Consider the following 24,432-nt stretch of genomic DNA (forward strand, 5'->3'; position numbering starts at 1 on the left):
ATCGAACCCCGCATCGGGCTCCCTGCTCCGCGGGGAGCCTGCTTCTCCCTCTCCCACTCCCCCTGCTTGTGTTCCTGCTCTCGCTGTCTCTCTCTGTCAAATAAATAAATAAAATCTTTAAAAAAAGAAAAAGAAATTGAGTCAGGGTTCTCCTCTTTTACTCTACTTCTACATAACTGAACATGCTTTTCTTACCCATTCACGCCTTTTCCTGACTTTTGACATTGAGTGGCAGGTATGGGCTCAGCACTTTCCTGTCACCCATATTTGGCTTCTTTGCAGCACTCTGTGACTCCTGAGTGATGAAAGAGGCAGGCCTAACTGGTGAAGTTACATTCCTAAAGACCCATAGGTAGTACTTTGCAAATGTGTGGTTCCCTTCTAGCAATGGAGTTCATTTTCACAGATGGGGAATAGAGATCAGGAGTTAAAATGCTGTTGCTTAGAACTAGAAGCTGCTTTTTCAGGATGTGGTAGTCATCAGTGCTGCTCATCAGCTATTTTTGGTTTCCGCCACCTGGGCATGTGGTATAATTATACTTGCTTGCCCCCTTGAAGTTGGGTATGGCCTTATGAGTTGCTTTTGGTCAGTCAGTGTGTTCAGGAATGATGTGTATTCCTTCATGGTAAAAGCTTCTGGTGTATGATTTGCCGCGATCTTTCCCTCTACTGTGGTGACTGTTGGTGTTGCAGGTAGTGGCTAATCCATCAGTCTGGGACTCAAAGCAAACTTCCAGGTGACTTATGTTTGACATGCAGAGCAAATAGTAAACCTTCATTGTTTCAAGCCACTGAGATTTTGGAGTTCTTACCAAGTAATATCTTGACTTGTGCTAAGGAACCAGTGGAAATAGCTGAAATAATGCTTTCCTACTTCAGAATCTCTTTCTGCAGAAGGACCTGATCCTGCTCAGGACTTGTTTATCAGTTTAAATTTTACTCCTCTTTATACAAATAATCCAACATACACTGGGCTAGGTGTTGTGAGACAAATAAGGTAGGCCAGTGCCCTCAAAGAGCTCCTTTATAAGTGGAAAGAGATAAAAACAGTACAAATCATAATACAGAGTGTTGAGAAATAAGTACTGAGGAAGAAATAGGGCTGAAGGAACAATAATGTAAGAAGGCATAGTCAGTTTTGAGCTCAACTGTTGGAAGAATGAAATTGCCATTTACTGATACCTGGAACACTGGAATTAGAGCAGTTTTGTGGAGAAAATGAGTTCAGGTTTGGCCTTATTCATTTGAGTTGCCTAATAGATATCCAAATGGAGAGATTGGATAGGCAGTTTGGGTATATTAATCTGGAGTTCAGGAGAAAGATTGGGATTGGAAGTACTATGCTGATGACTCCCACATTTTTATTTAAATCTTTGAGACCAGATAGAGATCCTGGGAGCAAATGTAGATAAAGACCAACATCCAAGCCCTGGGGTATCCCGTCTATGAAAGACAGTGTAGCAGTGGTTTCCAAATTCTGATGGAAAGTGGCTTCCTACCTCTGAGATGGGAGAAGAATCCAGGAGTCATGGAAAGCCAAATGATAAGTACCATTGATGGGATGATGAGGACTAAGAATAGATTATTATATTTGGTAACATAGAGGTCATTGGTGACCTTGACAAGAACAGGTTTGGTGGGGTGCCTGGGTGGCTCAGATGGTTAAGCGTCTGCCTTCGGCTCAGGTCATGATCCCAGGGTCCTGGGATCGAGCCCCACATCCGGCTCCCTGCTTGGCAGGGAGCCTGCTTCTCCCTCTCCCTCTACTGTTCCCCCTGCTTGTACTCTCTCGCTCTCTCTATCAAATAAATAAATAAAATCTTTTATAAAAAAAAAAAAAGGGGGGCGCCTGGGTGGCTCAGTTGGTTAAGCGACTGCCTTCGGCTCAGGTCATGATCCTGGAGTCCCGGGATCGAGTCCCACATCGGGCTCCCTGCTCAGCAGAGTCTGCTTCTCCCTCTGACCCTCCTCCCTCTCATGTTCTCTGTCTCTCATTGTCTCTCTCGCAAATAAATAAAATCTTAAGAAAAAAAAAAATTAAAAAAAAAAAAAAGAACAGGTTTGGTGCACTGGGTTCAAGAGAAAATGGGAGGAGAAGAATTGAAGACAGTGCATATAGATAGTCATAATGATGTTGTTTCAAGGATTGAAGAGCAGGGCAATAAGGCTTTGGCTGTGAGAGAGAGCGGAATAATAGGGCTATGGCTATCAGAGAAAGCAGAGAAATAGGGCTCTCGTTGGAAGGGTAGAAGTGTTAGAGTTCTTTTTGTTTTTAGGTGGACAGACATTATAGTCTCCCTAAAACATTTGAGGCTGATGGGGATGATGGAGTACAGAGAGGAAAATGATAATTAAAAGAAGGGACAATTGCAGGAGTGAAGTCCTTGAGCAGGTGAGAGGGAATGGGATCTAGGACATAAATAGATACATTGGCCTCAGGCTGTATAGGTGCATGGACAGTTCATCTGTGGTGAGTATATAGACCCAAATGCTAGTGTGTTGGTAGCTTGGTGGTGGAAGAAAGTGAAAATTCTTTTCTGTTTACTTCTATATTTGCAGTTAAATAAGAAGGCAGATCTTCAGCTAAAAATGAAGAATAGAGAAGGTGTTAGAAGTTTGAGAAGAAAGAAGGTGTAAAATCCATCCAGGAGAGTTGGGGAAAATGAGTTAAATAAGGAAATGTTTTAGGATTGCCAGGCAGCTACAAGTGCCCATTTGCTGTTTGTTATCATAAATTTAAGGTGAGACCCGGTTAGCACGGTTGTATGCTTTTCCTTCAGCTATGTTGAGCTGTTTGGACGTGGACACTGTGGAAGTGTGTGGCTCAAGTAGGATAGAGGACATCATTGGAAGACAGGAGTAAAAGAACTGAGAGGTAAGGATAGTGGGAGGATTACCTGTCTTAGTGCTTACTGAAATTATCATGAGTGAAGGTGGGAGTAGTAATAGCAAAAGAGATAATGAACGAGAAGCTAAAAATCTTTAGGGAATGTGGAGAACTGAATGACCTAGACGTTTGTAGGTATTTGTAACAAGAAGGGCTAGCGGGTGGTTCTTGTTTGATGGCATGAAGAAATCAGCCAAAATAAAATAAAGCAAGAAGTTAAATAAACTAATTAATTAATTGATTGATTTTCTCAAAACCAGAGGACATGAGTTTCCAGATCAAAAGGACTTTCCGATAGTCCAGCACAACTAATTTAAAAATATCCATGCCAAGGTAGAACATCATGAAATTTTTGAGTGCTATAAAGTCAAAAGAATATCTGCAAATCACATAGATAGGGTCAGGAATCAGAGGATTGCAGCAAGATTGGAAACTGGAAGATAATGGAGAAGCAGTGCCTTCTGAAGGAAAATGGATTCCTTCCCAGAATTCAGTATCCATCCATACTCTCAAGCAGGTGTGAGGGATGGATAAAGACATTTCACACATGAAAATTCTCAAAGTTTGACCTCACATGCACCCTTTATTAAGAAGCCATTGGAGGATGTGCTCTAGCAAAACAGTCTGATTAAGGGGTTCCTGTGCTGGGGATCCTCTATACCATGAACAGGTGGAATTTCTTCCTTGTTAAGGGACTAACAAGGAAGGACTTGCTTTGTTATCTCTGGAATACCAAAGGCCTGGGACCATTTTTTATTGCCATTTCCCACATTGCTTGCCCTAGTACTTAGATCAGTGTCTGGCACATAGACAGCATTCGGTAAATATGAACTGCTGTTGTAAGCTATTATGAAATATTGCTTGCATTAATTATTTATTGAATGAATAGAGAATAATTACAGTTGAAGATGTGGGCTATGTTAAATTTCATAGGTGTTCAGAGAATGAAGAATCACATGTGAGCTAGATGGTGAGCAGTGGTTTATGATGGTGATGTTCTACAGAGAGCACTTCAGTAAAGCCTCACAAGGGCAAGTTATCTCTTCAGGTGATATTTATTGGCCAATAGCCAATACCCATGGTACTCTGTTGGGTTTACAGATACACAGAAATAATAATTGATATTGTACAGATGGGTATTGCCTTAAGAAAACTCAGAATGCAAAGCATTGTATATCTGAAAATGCAAAGCTTTACCTCCAGTATACTTGCTTAGATGCTGGCCGGGGAGGCTTGGTGTGGTGCCTGTAAAAGCAAAGAGGGTTTGCTTAGTTAGGCTTTTATGGTCTTATTTCCTACCCAGAGGTAGAGGTCTGAGTATCTGCCTTCTCACTTGTATCTGGGATGACTGTGTACTGAGGACTCTTAATTTAGTGAATATGGTGGCATTAATAATGTACAGTATCCTGAAAATGTTTCATAGCTCTTGGGCTTTTCTGTGATGTTCTAATTTTTAGAGAAGGGAGTGAATGAGATGCAGATGCCCTACAGAGTTACACAGCTTAAATTATTGTTGTTTTGCCCTGAAAGTTTAAAAAAAGGAAAAGAAAAAGGGTTTGCAATGTGGGGTGTTCTGTGGGGGCGCCTGGGTGGCTCAGTCGTTAAGCGTCTGCCTTTGGCTCAGGTTATGATCCCAGGGTCCTGGGATCCAGCCCCACATCGGGCTCCCTGCTCAGCGGGAAGCCTGCTTCTCTCTCCCCCTCACCCACTCCCCCTGCTTGTGTTCCCTCTCTCACTGTGTCTCTCTCTGTCAAATAAATAAATAAAAATCTTTAAAAAAAACAAACAAAAACTTTTATCTGTGATTTTGAGCCCTGGTTTGAGGAAAAGTCAACTCATTTGGCATGTTTTTCATTTTCAACTTCTTATTTTGAAATAAATGATTTTAGATTTATAGGTGAGTTGCAAATATGGTACAGAGTGTTCTTATATAGCCTTCATCCAGCTTACTCTAATGTTAACATCTTACATATAACCACGTGCATTTATCAAAACTAAGAAATTAATACTAGTATAGTGCTTTAATTTACTAAGTAAACTTTTGTTTACTTGGCTTTTAGTACTCCAGACTATTTATTTGAATTTCCCCAGTTTTCCCACTAACGACTTTTTTCTACTCTAAGATCCAATCAAGGATCCCACATTGCATTTATATTTGGCATGCATTTAATAGTCGAAGTGAGGGAAAGTAATTGTGGATGCTTTCTGAATGAAGACTTGTGAAACTGACTTTACAAAGAGCAGACTGTGTGAGGAAATGCTCAGAGAAAGACAGAGAAAAGGAAGAAAATGGAAAATAAGATGTTGTTACACCAGAATATCATGAACAGACTTCCAGATAACATTTTCCACTTGTGGCAGGTAGCATTTTCTGAACTTCTTGAATTTTGTGGAGTGTCTTATAAACCCCAGTTCATGAAATATGTGTAGACTTGAATTGCAATTGGGCACCAGTTTTACCCATTTTAGATAAGGTGGCCTAATGGTTGGAGCTACGTTTGGCAGCTGATAAAAAATGCTTAACAATAATGACTTAAGGGTTTATTTTTTTTTGCAAAAGATGTCTGTCTAAGGAGAGCAGGCTAGTCCTTATATAAAGTCATCAGGGAGGGAACCAGGCCTCTTCTGTGTATTTTGGTGTTCTTAGCAAGTGGATTCCATGGCTTCATGGTCACAAAATGGCTGGAAGAACTCCAGCTATAATGTCTGTCAGGCAAGGGGAAGGAGAAAGGACAGTTCTCCTAGTTAAGTCGGTTCTTTCCCTTCAGAGAGTTTCTCCAGAAGCTTCCACATGTTGGCTTCTGCATGTCTCATTGGTCAGCTCTAGAAGCAGAGGAACTGGGCCATTGCTGCCCCAAATAAAATTGGGGTACTGTGAGTTAAAAAGAATGGGAGAATGGATATGGATTGGGTAAACGTCTCTCCCATAGGGAGATAACAATATGGAATGAAATTTATATTGCTTAGGATTACTAATGACTCTGGTGAGCTCCATGAAAGTGCTGGGAGAAAATTAAAGTCATCAAATATTTAAGGAGCCAGTGCATTTCTCATTCATATCTTGTGTGTGTATGTATATGTCCTTTCAGTTCGAGTCACTTATGGTCAGTGGTTAACCATGTTTTAACATTGGCATTGCTTTTTCCATTGCAAGTTGTTGCCCCAGCAAAGACATTGGTGGGAAATGACATTTATTGCCTTGCCACACATCCTGCCTTTTGCCTTTCTTCCAAGTCTCTAGGGTTGTTTTTTTTTGGGGGGGGGGGTGTTCTTTTTATTTTTAATTTTATTTTCAAGTAATCCCCACACCCAGTGTGGGGCTTGAACTCACAAGCCTGAGATCAAGAGTCACATGCTCCCCTGACTGAGCAGCCAGACACCCCCCAAGTCTCTAGTTTTGCAAGGGGAGTAAATAATTGCCACTTTAACTCAGGGCCAAGTTTCTTAAACCCTAGTAGTCCTACAGTAGCTCCTTTTAATCAGTACCTGAAGTCCAAATTAATGCTGATAAGGCTTGTTTATATTAGTCTTATAGTTGATTTTCCCCCCAGCATTTTATTATGAAAATGTTCATAAGAAAAGTTGAAAGAATTGTTCAGTGGTATTCATGTGTATCCATACCTAGATTCTACACTTTTAATATATTTGCTGTATTTGCATTATATATCCATTCCTCTATCCATCAATCCATCTTATATTGTAATGCCTTTTTTTTTTAAGATTTATTTATATATTTATTTGATAGAGAGAGAGACAGCAAGAGAGGGAACACAAGCAGGGGGAGTGGGAGAGGGAGAAGCAGGGGGAGTGGGAGAGGGAGAAGCAGGCTTCCCGCCGAGCAGGGAGCCTGATGCGTGGCTTGATCCCAGGACCCTGGGATCATGACCTGAGCTGAAGGCAGACGCTTAACGACTGAGCCACCCAGGTGCCCCTGTAATGCTTTTTAAAGTTATAGATGTCTGTATGCTTCATCCCTAAATGTTGGGATTGATTTTGTATTAAGAATGTTTTCTGTTGCAAATGACAGAAACCCAACTCAAAGGTTTTAAGTAAAAAGAATGCATTGCCTTATGTGACTAGAAGGAATAATAGGGATATAGACTTCCTACAGGAAGAGGTGCAGAAACTAGGGCCTCAAGAACTGGAACCAAAACTCTTCTATCAGAATAGTTGCCTCTATCCATACAACCCCAAATACACATTCTTCCTGTGCTATGACCCTAGAGGCCATTTCTCTTCCAGGTCTAAAATGGGGAAATCCCTGGTAAGGACTCCAGTTGCCCTGACTTGCTCCTGGGTAAGTCAAAATTGGAAACGGTGGCCAAGTAGGAGCCCAGTGTTAGTTATCAGGGGAGGTAGAAGTGGAAAGCATGCGGAGTTCAGTACATACCTCAGAAAACTTGCCACTTGCTTTCTGAGGCTGGCATAATCCTGGTACTTAACAAGGAGAACACAAAGGAGAACTACAAATGAAACATTTAAATAAAACAATAGTATATTGAGGGCGCCTGGGTGGCTCAGTTGGTTAAGCGACTGCCTTCGGCTCAGGTCATGATCCTGGAGTCCCTGGATCGAGTCCCGCAGTGGGCTCCCGTCTCGGCGGGGAGTTTGCTTCGCCCTCTGACCCTCCCCCCTCTCATGTGCTCTCTCTCTCAAATAAATGAATAAAATCTTTTAAAAAAAAAAACAACACAATAGTATATTGAATCTAGAAGTATGGTAAAACAACTTTACACATAAGTAGAATTTGTCCCAGAAATGCAAGAGTTGTTCATCATCAGGAAGTCTATCAATGAGGGACGCCTGGGTGGCTAAGTCAGTTAAATGTCTGCCTTTGGCTCAGGTCATGATCCCGGGATCCTGGGATCGAGTCCCACATTGGGCTCCTTGCTCAGTGAGGAGCCTGCTTCTCCCTCTGCTGCTTCCCCTGCTTGTTGTACTCTCTCACTCTCTCTGATAAATTAAATAAATAAATAAATAAAATCTATCAATGAAATTAACAGACTAGTAGATGCCCCCCAAAATCTACTTAAAATTTAATATTCATTCTTGATTTAAATCAAGTAACATAATAAGGTTTCAGCTAATATAATAAGATAAGCAAAAGAGGGGCACTTGGGTGGCTGAGTTGGTTAAGCATTTGACTCTTGATATAAGCTCAGGTCTTGAATCAGGGTTGTGAGTTCAAGCCCTGCATTGGGCTCCATGCTAGGCATGGAGCCTACTTAATAAAAAAAATGATAAGCAAAAGAGATAATCATCTACTTCTTGTAGTAGGCTCTTAATTGGTCTCTCAGGTTCAACTCTTGTCCCCCTTTGGTCTGTTTCCAATACAGTAAATAAAGTCATCTTATAAAAATATAAATCATCTTATATAAGTCATCCCTCTTTTCAAAACACTCCAAGAAAAATCTCAAATCATGAACTTTGACAAGACTCTAATCCAGTTTCCACCTTCCCCCGCCTTCATCTCCTGTTACTACTGTCTTCCTCACTTTGCTGTAAACATTGCTGCTTCCGGACCTTTGCACTTACTGTGCAGCTTCCTCTCTAGCTTCCTTTAGGTCTTTATGCAAATGTCCTCTCAGTAAAACCTTTCCTAATATCTCTCTTTAAAACGGCAACCCATCCTTCTCTTAGGACTCTCAGTCCTCCACTTATCATCATATGATAACTGTACTTTTCCTATTTATTTTTATTTCTCCCTCACTCATTTCCCAATTAGAATATAAGTTCTAGGGGCTCCTGAGTGGCTCAGTCGGTTAAGCGTCTGACTCCTGATATCAGCTCAGATCTTGATCTCAGGGTTGTGAGCTCGAGCTCTGTGTAAAAAAGAAAGTGTAAGTTCTGAAAAAAAAAAAAAAAGAAATGTAAATTCTAGTATTTTCATCCCAAGGGTTTTTGCCCTTTTATTAATTGCTAAGTCCCCCCCCCCGGCTCTTGAATAACCAGTGCCTAACACACAGTAGGTGCTCAGTAAAAACATGATGAATTAATGAGTTGGAATAAAAGCTGTAAATATTGAAGAGATAAAACCGCTATGATTGGGGTGCCTGGGTGGCTCAGTCGTTAAGCGTCTGCCTTCGGCTCAGGTCATAATCCCAGGGTCCTGGGATCGAGCCCCGCATCAGGCTCCCTGCTCGGCGGGGGGCCTGCTTCTCCCTCTCCCACTCCCCCTGCTTGTGTTCCCTCTCTCACTGTGTCTCTCTCTGTCAAATAAATAAATAAAATCTTTAAAAAAAAAAAAAAACCCACTATGATTTAGTGCTTGGAAAACTATGATAATAGATAAAACTATTAGAACTGATTTTATGAAATTGTTTGAAAAAGGTAATGGATTCAAGATGGTATTCAAAATGGGAACAAAAACTTTAGGAATCAATCTAATAAGAAATGTGTAAAACTTATATAAATAAAAATATAAAACTTGACAGAAGGACATAAAACAGGAGAGGAATGAATGGAGAGATATATCTTGTTCCTGAGTAGGGAGCTCAGTGCTGTCCAAATTCAGTATGATCATAATACAAATTCTCAATGGGAATTTTTCTGGAACTTGACAAACTGATTTTATAATTCATCTTAAAAAGAAAATGTTCAGGGACCCTGGGTGGCTCAGTTGGTTAAGCATCTGCTTTCACTCCGATCATGATCCCAGGGTCCTGCAATGGAGTCCCACACAGAGCTCCTTGCTTGTCAGGGAGCCTGCTCCTCCTTCTGCCTGCTACCCCCCCTGCTTGCGCTCTCCATGGTCTCTCTCTGAAAAATAAATAAAATCTTTTTAAAAAAGAAAAAGTGTTAAGGGGTGCCTGGGTGGCTCAGATGGTTAAGCATCTGCCTTTGGCTCAGGTCCTGAGATCAAGCCCACATCGGGCTCCCTGCTCAGTGGGGAGTCAGCTTCTCCCTCTCCCTTCCACTCATGTTTTCTCTCTAACAAATAAATAAAATCTTTTTTTTTTTTTAAGATTTTATTTATTTGTTTGACAGAGAGACAGTGAGAGAGGGAACACAAGCTGGGGGAGCTAGACAGGGAGAAGCAGGCTCCCGCTGAGCAGGGAACCTGATGTGGGGCTTGATCCCAGGACCCCAGGACCATGACCTGAGCCGAAGGCAGACGCCTAACAACTGAGCCACCCAGGCACCCCTAAATAAAATCTTTTTTAAAAAAGAAAAGAGGACGGGGCGCCTGGGTGGCTCAGATGGTTAAGCATCTGCCTTCGGCTCAGGTCATGATCCCAGGGTCCTGGGATCGAGTCCCACATCGGGCTCCTGACTCAGCGGGGAGTCTGCTTCTTCCTCTCCCTCTGCCTCTCCCACTGCTCATGCTCTCTCTCTCTCTCTCTGTATCTCTGTCTCAAATGAATAAATAAAATCTTTAAAAAAAAAAAAAAAAGAAAAGAGGACACCTGGGTGGCTCAGTCGTTAAGCGTCTGCCTTCGGCTCAGGTCATGATCCCAGGGTCCTGGGATCAAGCCCCGCATCGGGCTCCCTGCTCTGCAGGAAGCCTGCTTCTCCCTCTCCCGCTCCCCCTGCTTGTGTTCCCTCTCTCGCTGTGTCCCTGTCAAATAAATAAATAAAATCTTTTAAAAAAAATTTTTTTAAATAATTAAAAAAAAGAAAAGAAAATGTTCAGTAAAAGCCATGATCTTTAAAACAATGATAGAGGGGTGCCTGGGTGGCTCAGTTGGTTAAACGACTGCCTTTGGCTCAGGTCATGATCCCGGAGTCCCGGGATCGAGTCCCACATCAGGCTCCCTGCTCAGCAAGGAGTCTGCTTCTCCCTCTGACCCTACCCCCTCTTGGGCTCTCTCTGTCTCACTCTCTCAAATAAATAAAATCTTAAAAAAAAATAAAACAATGATAGAACTCGCTCTATAAGATATAAAAATAATCCATTTATTACAAAGTTCAATTAATAATTTTTTATTTTTAAGTGTACTATTTCTGAGAGAATAAATAGATCAAATAAGGATCAAAAATATGGATCCCACTTTATATAATAATTTAACATATGCTGAAAGTGGCATTCTACATCAGAGGATGAAAAGGGTCAATATGTGGTCTTGGAACAATCATTTATATTTTGGAGGAAAAATGCAGTTATATTGGGGTACCTGGGTGGCTCAGTCGGTTAACCATCTGCCTTCTGCTCAAGTCATGATCCCAGGGTCCTGGGATCGAGCAGCTTCAGGCTCCCTGCTCAGCGTGGAGTCTGCTTCTTCCTCTCCCTCTGCCTCATGCTTTCTGTCTCTCAAATAAATAAAATAAAATAAAATAATACAGTTATATTCCCACTTCACAAAAGTAAAAAAGCAAGTTCCAGAGAAGCAAAGAGCTAAATGTTTAAAACACACACCCAAATAAAATTAAGTAATTGGCATTTTATTTTTTTTTATAATACTGAGTGGGAAGACACAAAAGGAAGACCTAAAACTCCTAAGCCTAAAGCTAGAGTTAGGCAGATTTAGTTAAATAAAACTTGACAGCTCCTGCATGAAAAAAGATACCATAAACCAAGTCTAGAAGTTTAAAGAAAATATTTGCAGCATATGACCAAAATACGACTTTTAAAATATGGAATATATTAATTATTCAGAACCTCCCCATGAGTAAATAGAAAATGGGTAAAGAACAAGAATATGCATTCACAGAAAAGGAAATATAGATGATCAATAAACATCTGACAGTCTCCCTAGAGATTAGGGAGAAATGTAAAAGTATGATAATGAAAATTAGTTGAAGAGTGATAACACATGGTTTAGAAAGTTATGGGGAAACAGGTAGTCTGGTATATTGTAGGTGACTGTTTTAAGAAAACAATTTGGCAACGTCTGTCAAAATTTAAAATGCAGATACCTCTTAAACTGGCAGTGCTACTTTTTAGATCTCTGCAGAAATTTTTGCAGTGCCAAAGATGGATATAGTTATTCTTTGAAGCAGTTTGCTATTGCAAAAATAATAAATATCCTGAATGTTAATCAGAGTGGCTGGTTAAATAAAAACAAAAGAATACAGTATGGCACTTTTAAAAATGCAGTTGAGTTCTATGTACTAACTTGGAAAGGCCTTAAGGCATAATGTTAAGCGAAAAAGGCATGTTGCAGAGCAGTTATGTATCTCATGATTATGATTTTATGTAAAAGCAATCCATCCCCCCCCCCAAAAACTCACCCAAACTATACATTACTGAGATTCATACCAAATTGCTCCCAGCAGTTTTCTATAAGGCGAACCAGATTAGTATGAGGATTCACTTTGTAAAACAATCAAAACACAAAGCATTCAGAATATAAGGACAATATGTTCATTAATTATTTAATTTTGAAAATAAAGTTAACATAAAGTCACTTATGGAGAAAAAAACAGGCAAAAATAAAATTTTCAGGTTTTTTTGTCCATTTCCAGGGAACCAGGATAATGAAATACAAACAAGAAAATATACCTGGCTGTGTATACAGTAACTTGTAAAAGCAGTGAGCAGTGAATTAACTATTATAAAACTGAAGATGGGAAAAACAGAGATGACGGACTGTTTAGAATTCAGAAACTCTGTGTCTGTGGCATCAGTGAGGTGTAGCAGAAAGGAAAAGTTCAGAGTTAAGGTATCTGGTGACTCACATTTTGGTGCTGCTAAGCCTGGCTCAGCCTTGTGATTTTGGGTAAACTGCTTCTGTTTAGGTCTGGCTTCTTCACTTTATCATCTATTCTGTCTAGATTCTGAGTGTGAACCCAATGAAAGTCAGAAATAAAGTATAGTATACAAGCAGCATATTTGACATAAACCACATTAGGGGGTCTGCTGAGACTCCAGGTACTCTGAAAGAGGAACTTTGTAAAGTCATGGTGACGTCAGGCCATCTACCTACCCAGGATGTGCTAGCAGTGCCCAGGTAAACCTGGAAGCTAGAGGGCAGTTCTCTTGCTGGATTTGGTGTATGTTTGAAAGTTTCTATTGGGGGAAGAAAGAAGAAGACTGGTGGATATACAACAAGCTCAGTGGTGACCTCTGGGGGTCAGGAGCAATGACAGTTTTAATATTCCATTTCTTTTCATCAAAAAAAGGATAATAAATATTTTGTATGTGGCACTAAGGTAGATAAAAGCAAGTATGCCAAAATGTTAATAGAGGCTAATTCTGGGTGCTGAGAATACCGGTGATTGTGGTTTTCTCTATACTTACTGGTTTTTTTTTTAATAGGTAAGTATTTCAATAAGTGACAAGTTTAATGGCTCAGTGACAAATAATAGGCTATGTTCTGGTTAAGAATTAAATTTGGGAAGCACGAAAATGTATAAAGGAACTGAATTTAGTTTTACTCATTTGACAGGAAAATAAGAGATACTAATTAGAATAGTGTTTTACTCTGGGAAGAGGAAGGTCTTTCTATATTTTAAATGCTTCCACTTTATTTGCCCAAGATACTTGTGGAAAAGAAACGCTTTTTGCTCCTATTCTCAGTATTGTCTTGGCTTTCCACAGCAGTAGTTGGGGGAGCTGTTTATTTCCTGGTCACATGACGGATTCATGCTTTTTGTCACTGGCTGCTTGTTAGTTTGAAAACCAGAGCTCTTGGTAACCTTGGCAGTCTGTCTACTGTTCATAGGGGTTAGGAAATGGGCCAAAGGACCAAGTTGATGAAGTATTTCTAGTGCAGAGAATTATTGCAAGATTGATCTTGTAGTAAACATGAAAGAGTGAAGGGGGGCAGACATCCATTTCCCAGGGAGAGAAGGTTTCTTGCTTTAATCTTGATCGTCTTGCAGTTTCTGTTCTGCTGCTTCTAAAACCTTCAGTTGCTTCCACCCTTACCTCCAGCCCCAGATTTTTATTAAGAAAATGTTCAAACAATACAGAAAAGGTGAAAGAGTAGTATGGGGAATACTTGATATACCTACCACTTAGAGTCAGTAATTTTTAACAGTTTGCTGTGTGTGTTATCTTTATTTTTCTTTTCTTTTCCTCATTCTGGTTTTCTGTTAAACCCTTTTCAAGTGAGTTACAGATATCATGACATTTCTAAGTACTTCCTCATGTATCTGCTAAAAAAAAAAAAAAAAGGACATTTTAGGTATAAATACAATAACATCTCACTTAAGAAAATTAACAGTAATTCCCTACTACCATCAAATACCCAGTCCATATTCAAATTTTTCCAGATGTCTCAGGGATATTTCCCTGTTTTTTTTTAATCAAATTAAGGTTTTTACATTACATTGCTATTATTATTATTTAATCTCTCACATTAGAAGAGTTCTCCCTCTCTGTTTTTGTTTTACGTGACATTGACTTTTTTTAACTTAAAAAATTTTTTTAATTGTGGTGAAACACTTGTAACAAAATTTACCATTTTAACCATTTTTTAAATGGACAGTTTAACGACATTAAGTACATTCATATTGTTGTGCTACAATCCCACTATTCACCCACAGAACTCTTTTCATCTTACAAAACTCTGTACCTATTAAACAGTAACCCCACTTCTTTCCCCCAGCCCAGCACCACTACTGTACTTTCTGTCTCTATAAATTTGAATATTGTAGGTATCTCGTAAAAATGGAATCATATGATATTTGTCTTTTTGTGAATGGCTTATTTTTCACTTACTATAATGTCTTCAAGGTTCATTCGTGTTTTTAGCATGTTTCAGAATCTCCTTTCTTTTAAGATTGAATAATATTCCACTGTATGTATATAACAGAGTTTGTTTATTCATGTCAATAGATACTTACTTCTGCCTTTTGACTATAGCGAATATTGCTGCTGTGAACATGGGTATACAAATATCTCTTCAAATCCTTTTCGGGTTTTTTTTTTTTGGATATATACCCAGAAGTGGAATTTCTGGATTATAAAATAATTCTATTTTAAAATTTTTGCCTCCCCCATCCCTCTATTTTTAATTTTTTGAGGAACTGCCATACTGTTTTCCACAGCAGCTACAGTTTTACATTCCCACCAGCGGTGCCCAGAGGTTCCAATTTCTCCTGATCCTTTTTTGTTGTTTTCTTTTTTTTTAATAGTAGTTATCCTAATTTGTGTGGGATTAGTATCTCCTTTTGGTTGTGATTTGCATTTCCCTCATGATTAGTGATGTTAAACATCTTTTCATGTGCTTATTGGTCATTCATATATCTTCTTTAGAGAAATGTGTATTCAAGTCTTTTGCCTATTTTGAATGGGTTTGTGTGTGTGTGTGTGTGTGTGTGTGTGTATGGTTGAATTGTAGGAGTGCTTTATATATTCTGGATATTAGTCTCTTACCAGATACATGATTTGCAGATATCTCCTCCCATTCTGTGGTTTGCCTTTTCACTTTGTTGATTGTGTCCTTCTGTGAATGTAAGGTTTTAATTTTTATGAAGTCTGATTTACGTATTTTCTATTTTATTTGTGCTTTTGGTGTCATAGCAATAAATCATTGCCAAATCTAGTTTCATGAAGCTTTTCCCATATATTTTCTTCTAAAAGTTTTACAGTTTTCAGGTTTACATTTAGGTCTTTTTTCTGTTTTGAGTTAAATTTTATATATGATGTAAAGTAAGGTCCAAATTTGTCTTCCTCATGTAGATAATACAGTGTTCCCAAAGCCATTTGTTGAAAAAAATTGTCCTTTTGGGGGGCCTGGGTGGCTCAGTTGGTTAAGTGTCTGCCTTCAGCTCAGGTCATGATACCAGGGTCCTGGAATCAAGCCCCCCATTGGGCTCTCTGCTTATTGGGGAGCCTGCTTTTCCCTCTCCCTCTGCCTGCCCCTCCCCCTGCTTGTGCCCTCTCTCTCTCTCCCTCCCTCTGTCAAATGAATAAAATCTTAAAAAGAAATTGTCCTTTCTCAGTGCATGGTCTTGGTACCCTTGTGAAAAATCATTTGACTGTGAGGATATTATAGTGAGTGAAATAAGCCAGTCACAAAAAGAGTTTATTTCTGAGTTCTCTATTCCATTCCATTGTTCAGTATGTCTGTCTTTATGCCAGTACCACACTGTTTTGATTACCATAGCTTTGTAGTTACTGTTGTACTCAGGAAGTGTGTCCTCCAGCTTTGTCCTTCTTTTTCAACATGGTTTTGACTATTCTGGGTCCCTTGAGATTTCCTATGAATTTTAGGATGGATTTTTCTATTTCTACAAAAAACATCATTGGGATTTTGATAGGGATTGTTCCGAATCTATAGATCACTTTCTGTAGAATTGACAGTTTAACAATATGAAGGCTTCCAGTCACGAACATGGATGTATTTCCATTATTGGTGTCTTCTTTAATTTCCTTTAGAAATTTATGAATGATCCAGTTTCTCTGAATCCTCCGCAGCATTTTAGTATTGTCAGTGTTTGTTATTTTAGCTTTTCTAATAGATGTATAGTGATATCTCATTGTGGTTTTAATTTGCATTTCCCTAATGGATAATGATGTAGAACATGTTTTCAGGTGCTTATCTGCCATCTCTATATCCTCTTTGAGGAAATGTTTCCTTATGCCTTTTGCCCATTTTCTAATTGGATTTTAAATTTTTTACTGTTGTTTTAAGAGTTCTTTATATATTCTACTTTGTCAGATATGTGATATAAATACGTTCTCCCAGTCTGTAGCTTGTCTTCTCATTCTTTCAACAGGATCTTTCACAAAGCAAAAGTTTACAATTTTGATGAAGTCCAGTTTATTGATTTTTTTCTTTCTTGGATTATACTATTGGTATCAAGTCTAAGAATTTTATTTAATCTTAAGCTCTGAAGATTTTCTTTTGTTATCTTCTAAAGATTTTATAGTTTCGGGGTGCCTGGGTGGCTCAGTCGGTTAAGTGTCTGTCTTCGGCTCAGGTCATGATCCCAGGGTCCTGGGATTGAGCCCTGCATTGAGCTCTCTGCTCAGCAGGGAGCCTGCTTCTCCTTCTCCCTCTGTCTGCTGATCTGCCTACTTGTGCTCTCTCTCTCTGTGTCAAATAAATAAATAAAATCTTTAAAAAAAATAATAAAGATTTTATAGTTTTACATTTAAAATTTTAAATCTGTGATCTGTCTTGAGTTCATTTTTGTGTAAAGTACAAAATTTAGGTTGAGGTTCATGTTTTTGTCTGTGGTTACCCATTTGCTCCAAGACCATTTATTGGAAAGACTATCCTTCCATTGTATTGCTTTTGAACCTTTATCAAAAATTAATTAGCTGTATTTGTGTAGGTCTATTTCTGGCAGTTCTAGTTTGTTCCATTGATTTATGTGTCTGTCTCTCAGTCAGTACCGTTCAGTCTTGATTACTTTAGCTGTATAATAAGTCTTGACATCAGAGTGATTCCTCTATTTTTTCTTCTTTTTTTTTAAAAGATTTTATTTATTTATGAGACAGTGAGAGAGGGAACACAAGCAGGAGGAGTGGGAGAAGGAGAAGCAGGCTTCCCGCCAAGCAGGGAGCCTGATGCAGGGCTTGATCCCAGGACCCTGGGATCGTGACCTGAGCCGAGGGCAGACGCTTAATGACTGAGCCACCCAGGCGCCCCTCTATTTTTCCTTCTTTCAAAAATTTTTAGCTGTTCTAGTTCCTTTGCCTTTCCATGTAAGTTTTGGGTTAATCTTGTCTATATCTACAGAAAGTCTTGGAATTTTGAAGGAATTGTGTTAAACCTGTACATCAATTTAGGGAGAATTGACACCTATACTATCTTGAGTCTTCTAATCCATGGACACAGTGTTTCCCCATTTACTTATATCTTCTTTGATTTCCCTTTTTAAAAAGATTTTATTTATTTATTTAGAAAGAGCACGTGTGAGCAGAGGGAGGGGCCGAGGGGGAGGGAAAGGGAGAGAATTTCCAGCATGCTGAGCATGGAGCCTGACGTGGGGCTTGATCTCACCACCCTGAGATCATGACCGGAGCCAAAACCAAGAGTCTGACGTTCAACTGACTGAGCCACCCAGGTGCCCCTTCTATGATTTCCTTTATCAGTGTTTTATAGTTTTTAGCATGTAAATCCTATACATGTTTTGTTAAATTTATATTTAAATGGCATTTTTTTAATTTTGGTTTCCATGTGTTCATTGCTTTGATACAGAAATAGAGTTGATTTATGTTGACCTTGCAACCTTGTTGAACGCACTTATTAGGTCTAAGATTTTTTTATAGATTCCATGAGATTCTCTACATAGGCCATTATGTCATCTGCAAATAAGGATAGTTTTATTTCCTCCTTTTCAATATGTATGTCTTTTATTTCCTTTTCTTGCCTTATTGCACTAGCAAGAACTTCCATTATCATGTTGAATAGGAGTGATGAGAGCAGACTTTTTTTTCTTGTTCCTCCTTTAGGGCAAGAGCATTCAGTCTTTCACTATTAAATATAATCTTAATTCCTAGTTTTCTGAGTGTTTTTATTGTGAACAAGTGTTGAATTTTGTCAAATGATTTTTCTGCATCAATTATATGGTTGTGTAATTTTTTTTCTTCTTTAGCCTGTTAATATGATGGATTACATTGATTGATTTACCAGTAATGAACCAGCCTTGCATCCCTGGGGCAAACTCCTCTTGGTCGTGGTGCATAATTCTTTTTATATGTTGTTGAATTCTATTTAGTAATATTTTATTAAGGGTTTTTAGAGCTATATTCATGATGGGTATTGGTCTATAGCTTTCTTTTCTTGGAGTACTGTCTTTGGTTTAGATGTTAGGTGGTATATGTGAACATCATGAGGGAAGGCAATGATAATGACAACTAAGTCATGGAATGGATTTTTTGGGAGTAGAAACATCAGAAAGAATCCACGGGAAAAAAAGAATTCAGAGAAGAGAAATAGTGTTGTTTGGCTGAATACTGTTGTTTGGTTGAATATAGGGCAGTGCAATGGAGCAGATTCAGCGAGGGGCAGGGATAAAGTCTGATTGTCATAGATGGAACAGTTAGTGTAGTTGGTTTGTGGAGGATCTTAGTTAATAATGATGTGGTAAGGCTGAGATTATGTTGACCATAGGGAAAAAATTAAATATAGGAGTCTTAGGGAATGAATAGTGGAGGCAAATCCTGAACCTGGAGGTGACAGGGAGAGATATAGTGGAAGGATCAGTCTTTTTTTTTTTTTTTCAAAGATTTTATTTATTTATTTGACAGAGAGAGACACAATGAGAGAGGGAACACAAGCAGGGAGAGTGGGAGAGGGAGAAGCAGGCTCCCCGCAGAGCAGGGAGACCGATGCGGGACTCGATCCCAGGACCCTGGGATCATGACCCGAGCCGAAGGCAGTCGCTTAACCAACTGAGCCACTCAGGCGCCCAGAAGGATCAGTCTTAAGCAGGAAATTGAGCATCTTTTTCTGGGACTGCTGGAAAGGAGGAGGGGTTGGTATGGAGAACATGGAATCCTTAGGAGTGATATTAATGTCTGGGAGTGCCTCTCCTTATGCTTTGTTTGGGAGGAGGGAGTATCGCTAAGGCCACAGGAATAGACCTGCCCAGAAAGGGGAACAAATATCTTTTGCTGATACTCTAACTGGGGATAGTGGTGATGATGAATCAGAGCTTCATTTAGATCCTTAAACCAATTTTTTGGTTTTTACATGTTTTTCATTTTTGTTTTTGGAAAACTGATGGGGACCACAGTTGGGGCAAATAAGGTGTGGAAACTCTTTGATAATCCTCAAAAATGAGAAGTCATCAGAGAGCATTCTGATCAGCTGCTGAGTCCCAGTCCTGTCTAGCATTGACCATGAGAGGGCCTTTGGCTCCATTCTCTATTGAGCCACAGAACCACAGACTGTCCAGTTTGTAATCAGCAGTTCAGATTAGGCTTCAGATAAATTCTGCATAATCTCTTCCAGAAGATAGAAGAGAAGGGAGTACTTCCAGTTCATGTTATAGTTCTGATATCAAAACCAGGCAAGGACCAGTTTCCATCCCTAGCATCATTCCTCCTCCTCATGCGTTCGTGTGCTGGCACTCAGGAGCTGATTTCTGTTCTTGTTGCAGCTGCAGCCGACTCCGCCAGATTCAGAGCATCTTGACCCAGAGCAGCAAGTCTCGACCTGATGGGATCCTCTGCATCCTAGGTCAGTGCTTTTAACAAGGTGGGGCAACTTGGCTTCCTTTCAAGGAAGATATTAATAATAGTATCATTGTGAGATAAGCTTGAGTTAGTGTCCTTCTCCCAGCTCTTGTTCTCTTGAAATCTGGTGCTGTTCTCATGAGATCAGGTGAACTATCGGTGGGATAAGGAGGCCCTACCACAGGGCAGGCAGTTTGTACATGTTACCTCATTTCTCCTCACAGCAGCCTTGCAAGGGAGCAGCATTGTCTCTTTTTACAGAGTGGGAAACAAACTCTAGGAGATGAGACAGACTTGCTCAGGACCATAGAGTGGCAGAACTGGGCATTTATTTAATTTTTTTTTATTGTGAAAATGCATCATATAATTTAAAAATTAAGACAATACACAAATGGGGGCGCTTGGGTGGCTCAGTCGTTGAGTGTCTGCCTTCGGCTCAGGTCATGATCCCAGGGTCCTAGAATCGAGCCCCGCATTGGGCTCCCCGCTCAGCAGGAAGCCTGCTTCTCTCTCCCACTTATCCTGCTTGTGTTCTCTCTCTGGCTATCTCTCTCTGGCTATCTACAAATGATAATGAACAGAGCTTCCTAACCATCCCTGATACCCTGTTTCACTCCCCAGAGATAGCATTGCCAATTGGATCTTTTTTTTTTTAACACAAATGGGAACATTTTATTTATACTGTTGTTAACCTGATTTTTAAATTTTCATTTAACAATGTATCTTGGAGATTTTTCTGTATCAGATTAATCTTCTTTATCTTATTTTCATTTATACCCGTAGTATTGAGTCGTGGAAGTGGAATTGTTAAGTCTGGTGGTTTGTCCATCAACCACCCAAGTTCCTTCTCAGAAGCAAACCACTACTAGGTTCTTGTTTATCTTTCTTCATATATTGTATGCATGATTTTGTGTTTTCACTTAACCGCACTTGCATTTAAGCTTGCGAGAGGCAGTGTGCAGAGTGGTTAAAAACATGCAGTCTGGAGCTAGGCAGGTTTTGGGTTTGAATCCTGGTTCCACTACTCAGCCCAGAGGTTGGTAGGTCTCCATAAAAACACAGTTGTGGTGCAATAACCAAGCTGTGGAAAGAGTCCAGATGTCCATTGATAATGGATAAAGACGATGTGGTATATATAGCCAATGGAATACTACTCAGCCATCCAAAAAAATGAAATCTTGCCATTTGCAACGACGTGGATGGAACTAGAGGGTATTATGCTAAGTGAAATAAGTCAATCAGAGAAAGACAAGTATCATATAATCTCACTCATATGTGGAATTTAAGAAACAAAACAGGGGGCGCCTGGGTGGCTCAGTTGGTTAAGCGACTGCCTTCGGCTCAGGTCATGATCCTGGAGTCCTGGGATCGAGTCCCACATCAGGCTCCCTGCTCAGCAGGGAATCTGCTTCTCCCTCTGACCCTCCTCCCTCTCATGCTCTCTGTCTCTCATTCTCTCTCTCGCAAATAAAAAATTTAAAAAAAAAATTATAAAAAAAAAAAAACAGGATCATAGGAGAAGGGAGGGAAAAATAAAACAAGATGAAATCAAAGAGGGAGACAAACCATAAGAGACTCTTAACCATAGGAAACAAACTGAGGGATGCTGGAGGGGCGGGGAGTGTGGAATGGGTTAACTGGGTGATGGACTTTAAGGAGGGCACATGATGGAATGAGCACTGGGTATTATATAAGATTGATGAATCACTGAACTCCACCTCTGAAACTAATAAAATACTATATGTTAATTAATTTAATTTAAATAAAAATTTAAAAATTAAAAAAAAATAAATAGCGGCTGATGCCAGCAGAGAACAAAGAATGCCTCTTGACCATATACACTCAATACACATACACACACACACACACCCTTGCACAAGCCCTCTTTGAAACTTAAATGGTATTTAGGGGAGAAAATGAAGGGCAGAACCTTAAAAATGCCTAAGTTTGGAATTTAAAAAACTGCGCAATAATTTTACTGAACTTACTTGGGAAAATGTGATCAAGTTTTCAGCTTTTAGAAGGGAATGTGGATTTATGATAGAAATTACATTATTTTTTGTTAAAGCTGTATTTTACCTAAAAACAAAGCAAAACCAAACCACAGTTGTGGTAAACCTGGAATTCCCGCCAAAAGTTCCAAATGTTTAAACAACATTCATTGGATTCTCTCTCCAGCTGCAACCCTCAGAAGGGTGGGAGCTGTCTTTGCCATGAATTTACCTATGAATAAAAGCACCTGTTCATTACTGTACTTATGCTATCATTTCAGTTGGCTTCGGTGTCCCTCCCTTTGACATACCCCCCCCAATCAAAGTTTTGTTTGTTTAGCATTTCTGTACTTTCTGGCACTATAAGATACTCTAGGCTTATTTTATATATTTCCTGCTCCAGTCCTAGAATCAGCCATTTCTCCAAGGAGTGCTGGGGTTCCTTTTATTGGAGAGTGGTATTAGAAATCAGTATCTGGGCATTGGATACACTCTTGTTACTACTGGGATGTCATTGCTCCTAGGCCCTGGGGCAAGTGACAGAGTAACAAAATACTTGTGTGTACATTACCTGTAAATGTTATGTAACCATCTGTATCTATATTACGCTAAACGTGAATTCATATTAATGTCTCCATCCTACCCAGTTACCACATAGGTTATTCTAGTTTCTCCCTTTTGCTTATCTGTAAACTTCTACTTCACCAGTAGGAAACTTGGCACCCATCATCCACCATTAGTTACTTGTTTAATTCCAGTATACATATATAGCAGTATCAGAATTGTTAACCCATAATACCCCTATGAGAAACAACTTTGTCAGCTAAAGCATAGTGCCTACATAGAGTTTCTTTTGCCTTTAATTTTACATGGTCAGTCTTTTTCATGTCAGCAATTTATGCAGCTGGAACCCTTGGAAGTGGACATGCTGAGGCCAGGTCTGCTCAGTCTGCTGTTTATTTTTCACTCTGTAGCCCTTTAAACTTTGGGCCTTAGATAGGCCAGTCCATTCTGGCTTTTGATTCTTTTTCACCCCTCCCTTCACTGAAGCATTGAATGGGATAGAACAGGGCTGTGCTGCTTTGATCTCAGCTTAGAAGGGAGTTCTCTTATATTAGAAGTCGTCTGCCACAGGCAGTCCCTGGGCCCCTCTGCTCTAAATGACCATTACTTTTTTTCACTTGTCTGAATGGCCATTGACAGTCCTCTTTCCCAGGCTTTAGCCATATTTCTATTCTTAGAGCTCTTCCTGCTCCAGCTCCTTCCTCAGCCTCCTGTAGACAGCTACCACCTGCCCGTGACATGTTCAGAGATACTCAGGAACCAGTTAGTACATATGCCCATGCCATTGAGAGGCAGTAGTGAAGGTATATTGTTTAATTTCTTTTTTGTTTCTGACCCAGCCCCACTAGACTGTAAGCTCCATGGGGGCCATTTGCAGGCATGTTTACCACACACTCCAGCATCCAGCACAGTGATGGGCCTTGAATTTGATAAATATTTGTGAAATGATAGGTGTTTGTTGTTCCATTCACTTGTCCTCTTTTTCACTTCTTTGCGTTCTTTTCAAACTACCTTAATCTGCGTTTATTTGATCCCCCATGTTTTGGTAAAGCTCTCTTTGAGAAGTGAATATTTTTTATCCCCTATTCCTATTCCAACTGAAAAGTATTCCAAAATCTTTAACCGGCCATGGCAGGCCATGGCAGGCAGGACCGTATTCTTTGCTTCTTTCTAAACTGAAAAATTGCGGACGCCTGGGTGGCTCAGTCGTTAAGCGTCTGCCTTCGGCTCAGGTCATGATCCCAGGTTCCTGGGATCGAGCCCCACATCGGGCTCCCTGCTCGGCAGGAAGCCTGTTTCTCCCTCTTCCACTCCCCTGCTTGTTCCCGCTCTCTCTGTCAAATAAATAAATAAAATCTTAAAAAATAAAAATAAAAAAATAAACTGAAAAATTACTTTTTGGAAATGAATAGCTTCAATAATGTATGCTATTTAACTGTCTCAACTATATAGATCTTGAAAACCAAGTAACAACCAACTTGATGCTTCATTCACAGAGTTGCTTAATTTGGTTTCTGGCACAAAACTAGTGTGAGCTTCTGCCTTTAACTTAACCATCACGGTTTTGCCGAGCAGGGGCAATTTATTGGGACTCATTTGTGTCCCACAGTACAGCTGATCAGAGCCTTCTTTGCTTTGCAGGAATCGATAGCAGGTACAATGAAGGCTGCAGAGAGCTGGCGAACTATCTTCTGTTTGGTTTGTACAATCAGAATACAAGTGATTTTGAGAAAACGGGGTTTTCTGAAGAAGTTCTAGATGGTAAGTATATATGGTATTAAGGTAGTATGCTCTTGTTAGTAACCTGCTGGTTGATACAAGATTAGTGACAAGTAGTTTTCAGAATATGTTTACTGGGTTAATCAGTTTTAGAGGGAAAAGTGCATATCAGTTTGGCTTTGTATCTTCTTGGCAAGGTAGTTTTCCTCTCAATTGCCCACTGCCTTTTTATGTGCTGGGAGGTTCAGATT

General features: G+C 39.7%; 1 protein-coding gene across 3 annotated transcripts in view; it reads left to right on the forward strand.

Annotated features, from left to right (window-relative positions):
• Window positions 1-24,432, forward strand: part of DNAAF9 (dynein axonemal assembly factor 9) — a 136,641-nt gene that overhangs the window by 2,753 nt on the left and 109,456 nt on the right. For all 3 annotated transcript variants that reach the window (XM_064572882.1, XM_064572881.1, XM_045885487.3), the window contains exons 2-3: window positions 19,832-19,911; window positions 24,104-24,223. In XM_064572882.1, the coding sequence (XP_064428952.1) occupies window positions 19,832-19,911; window positions 24,104-24,223 (200 nt within the window). The remainder of the gene's footprint in view (window positions 1-19,831; window positions 19,912-24,103; window positions 24,224-24,432) is intronic.

Source organism: Mirounga angustirostris, unplaced genomic scaffold, assembly GCF_029215605.1.
Source record: "Mirounga angustirostris isolate CCGP_5_RB_7025 unplaced genomic scaffold, mMirAng1.0.hap1 SCAF_10, whole genome shotgun sequence".
Lineage (NCBI taxonomy): Eukaryota > Metazoa > Chordata > Mammalia > Carnivora > Phocidae > Mirounga > Mirounga angustirostris.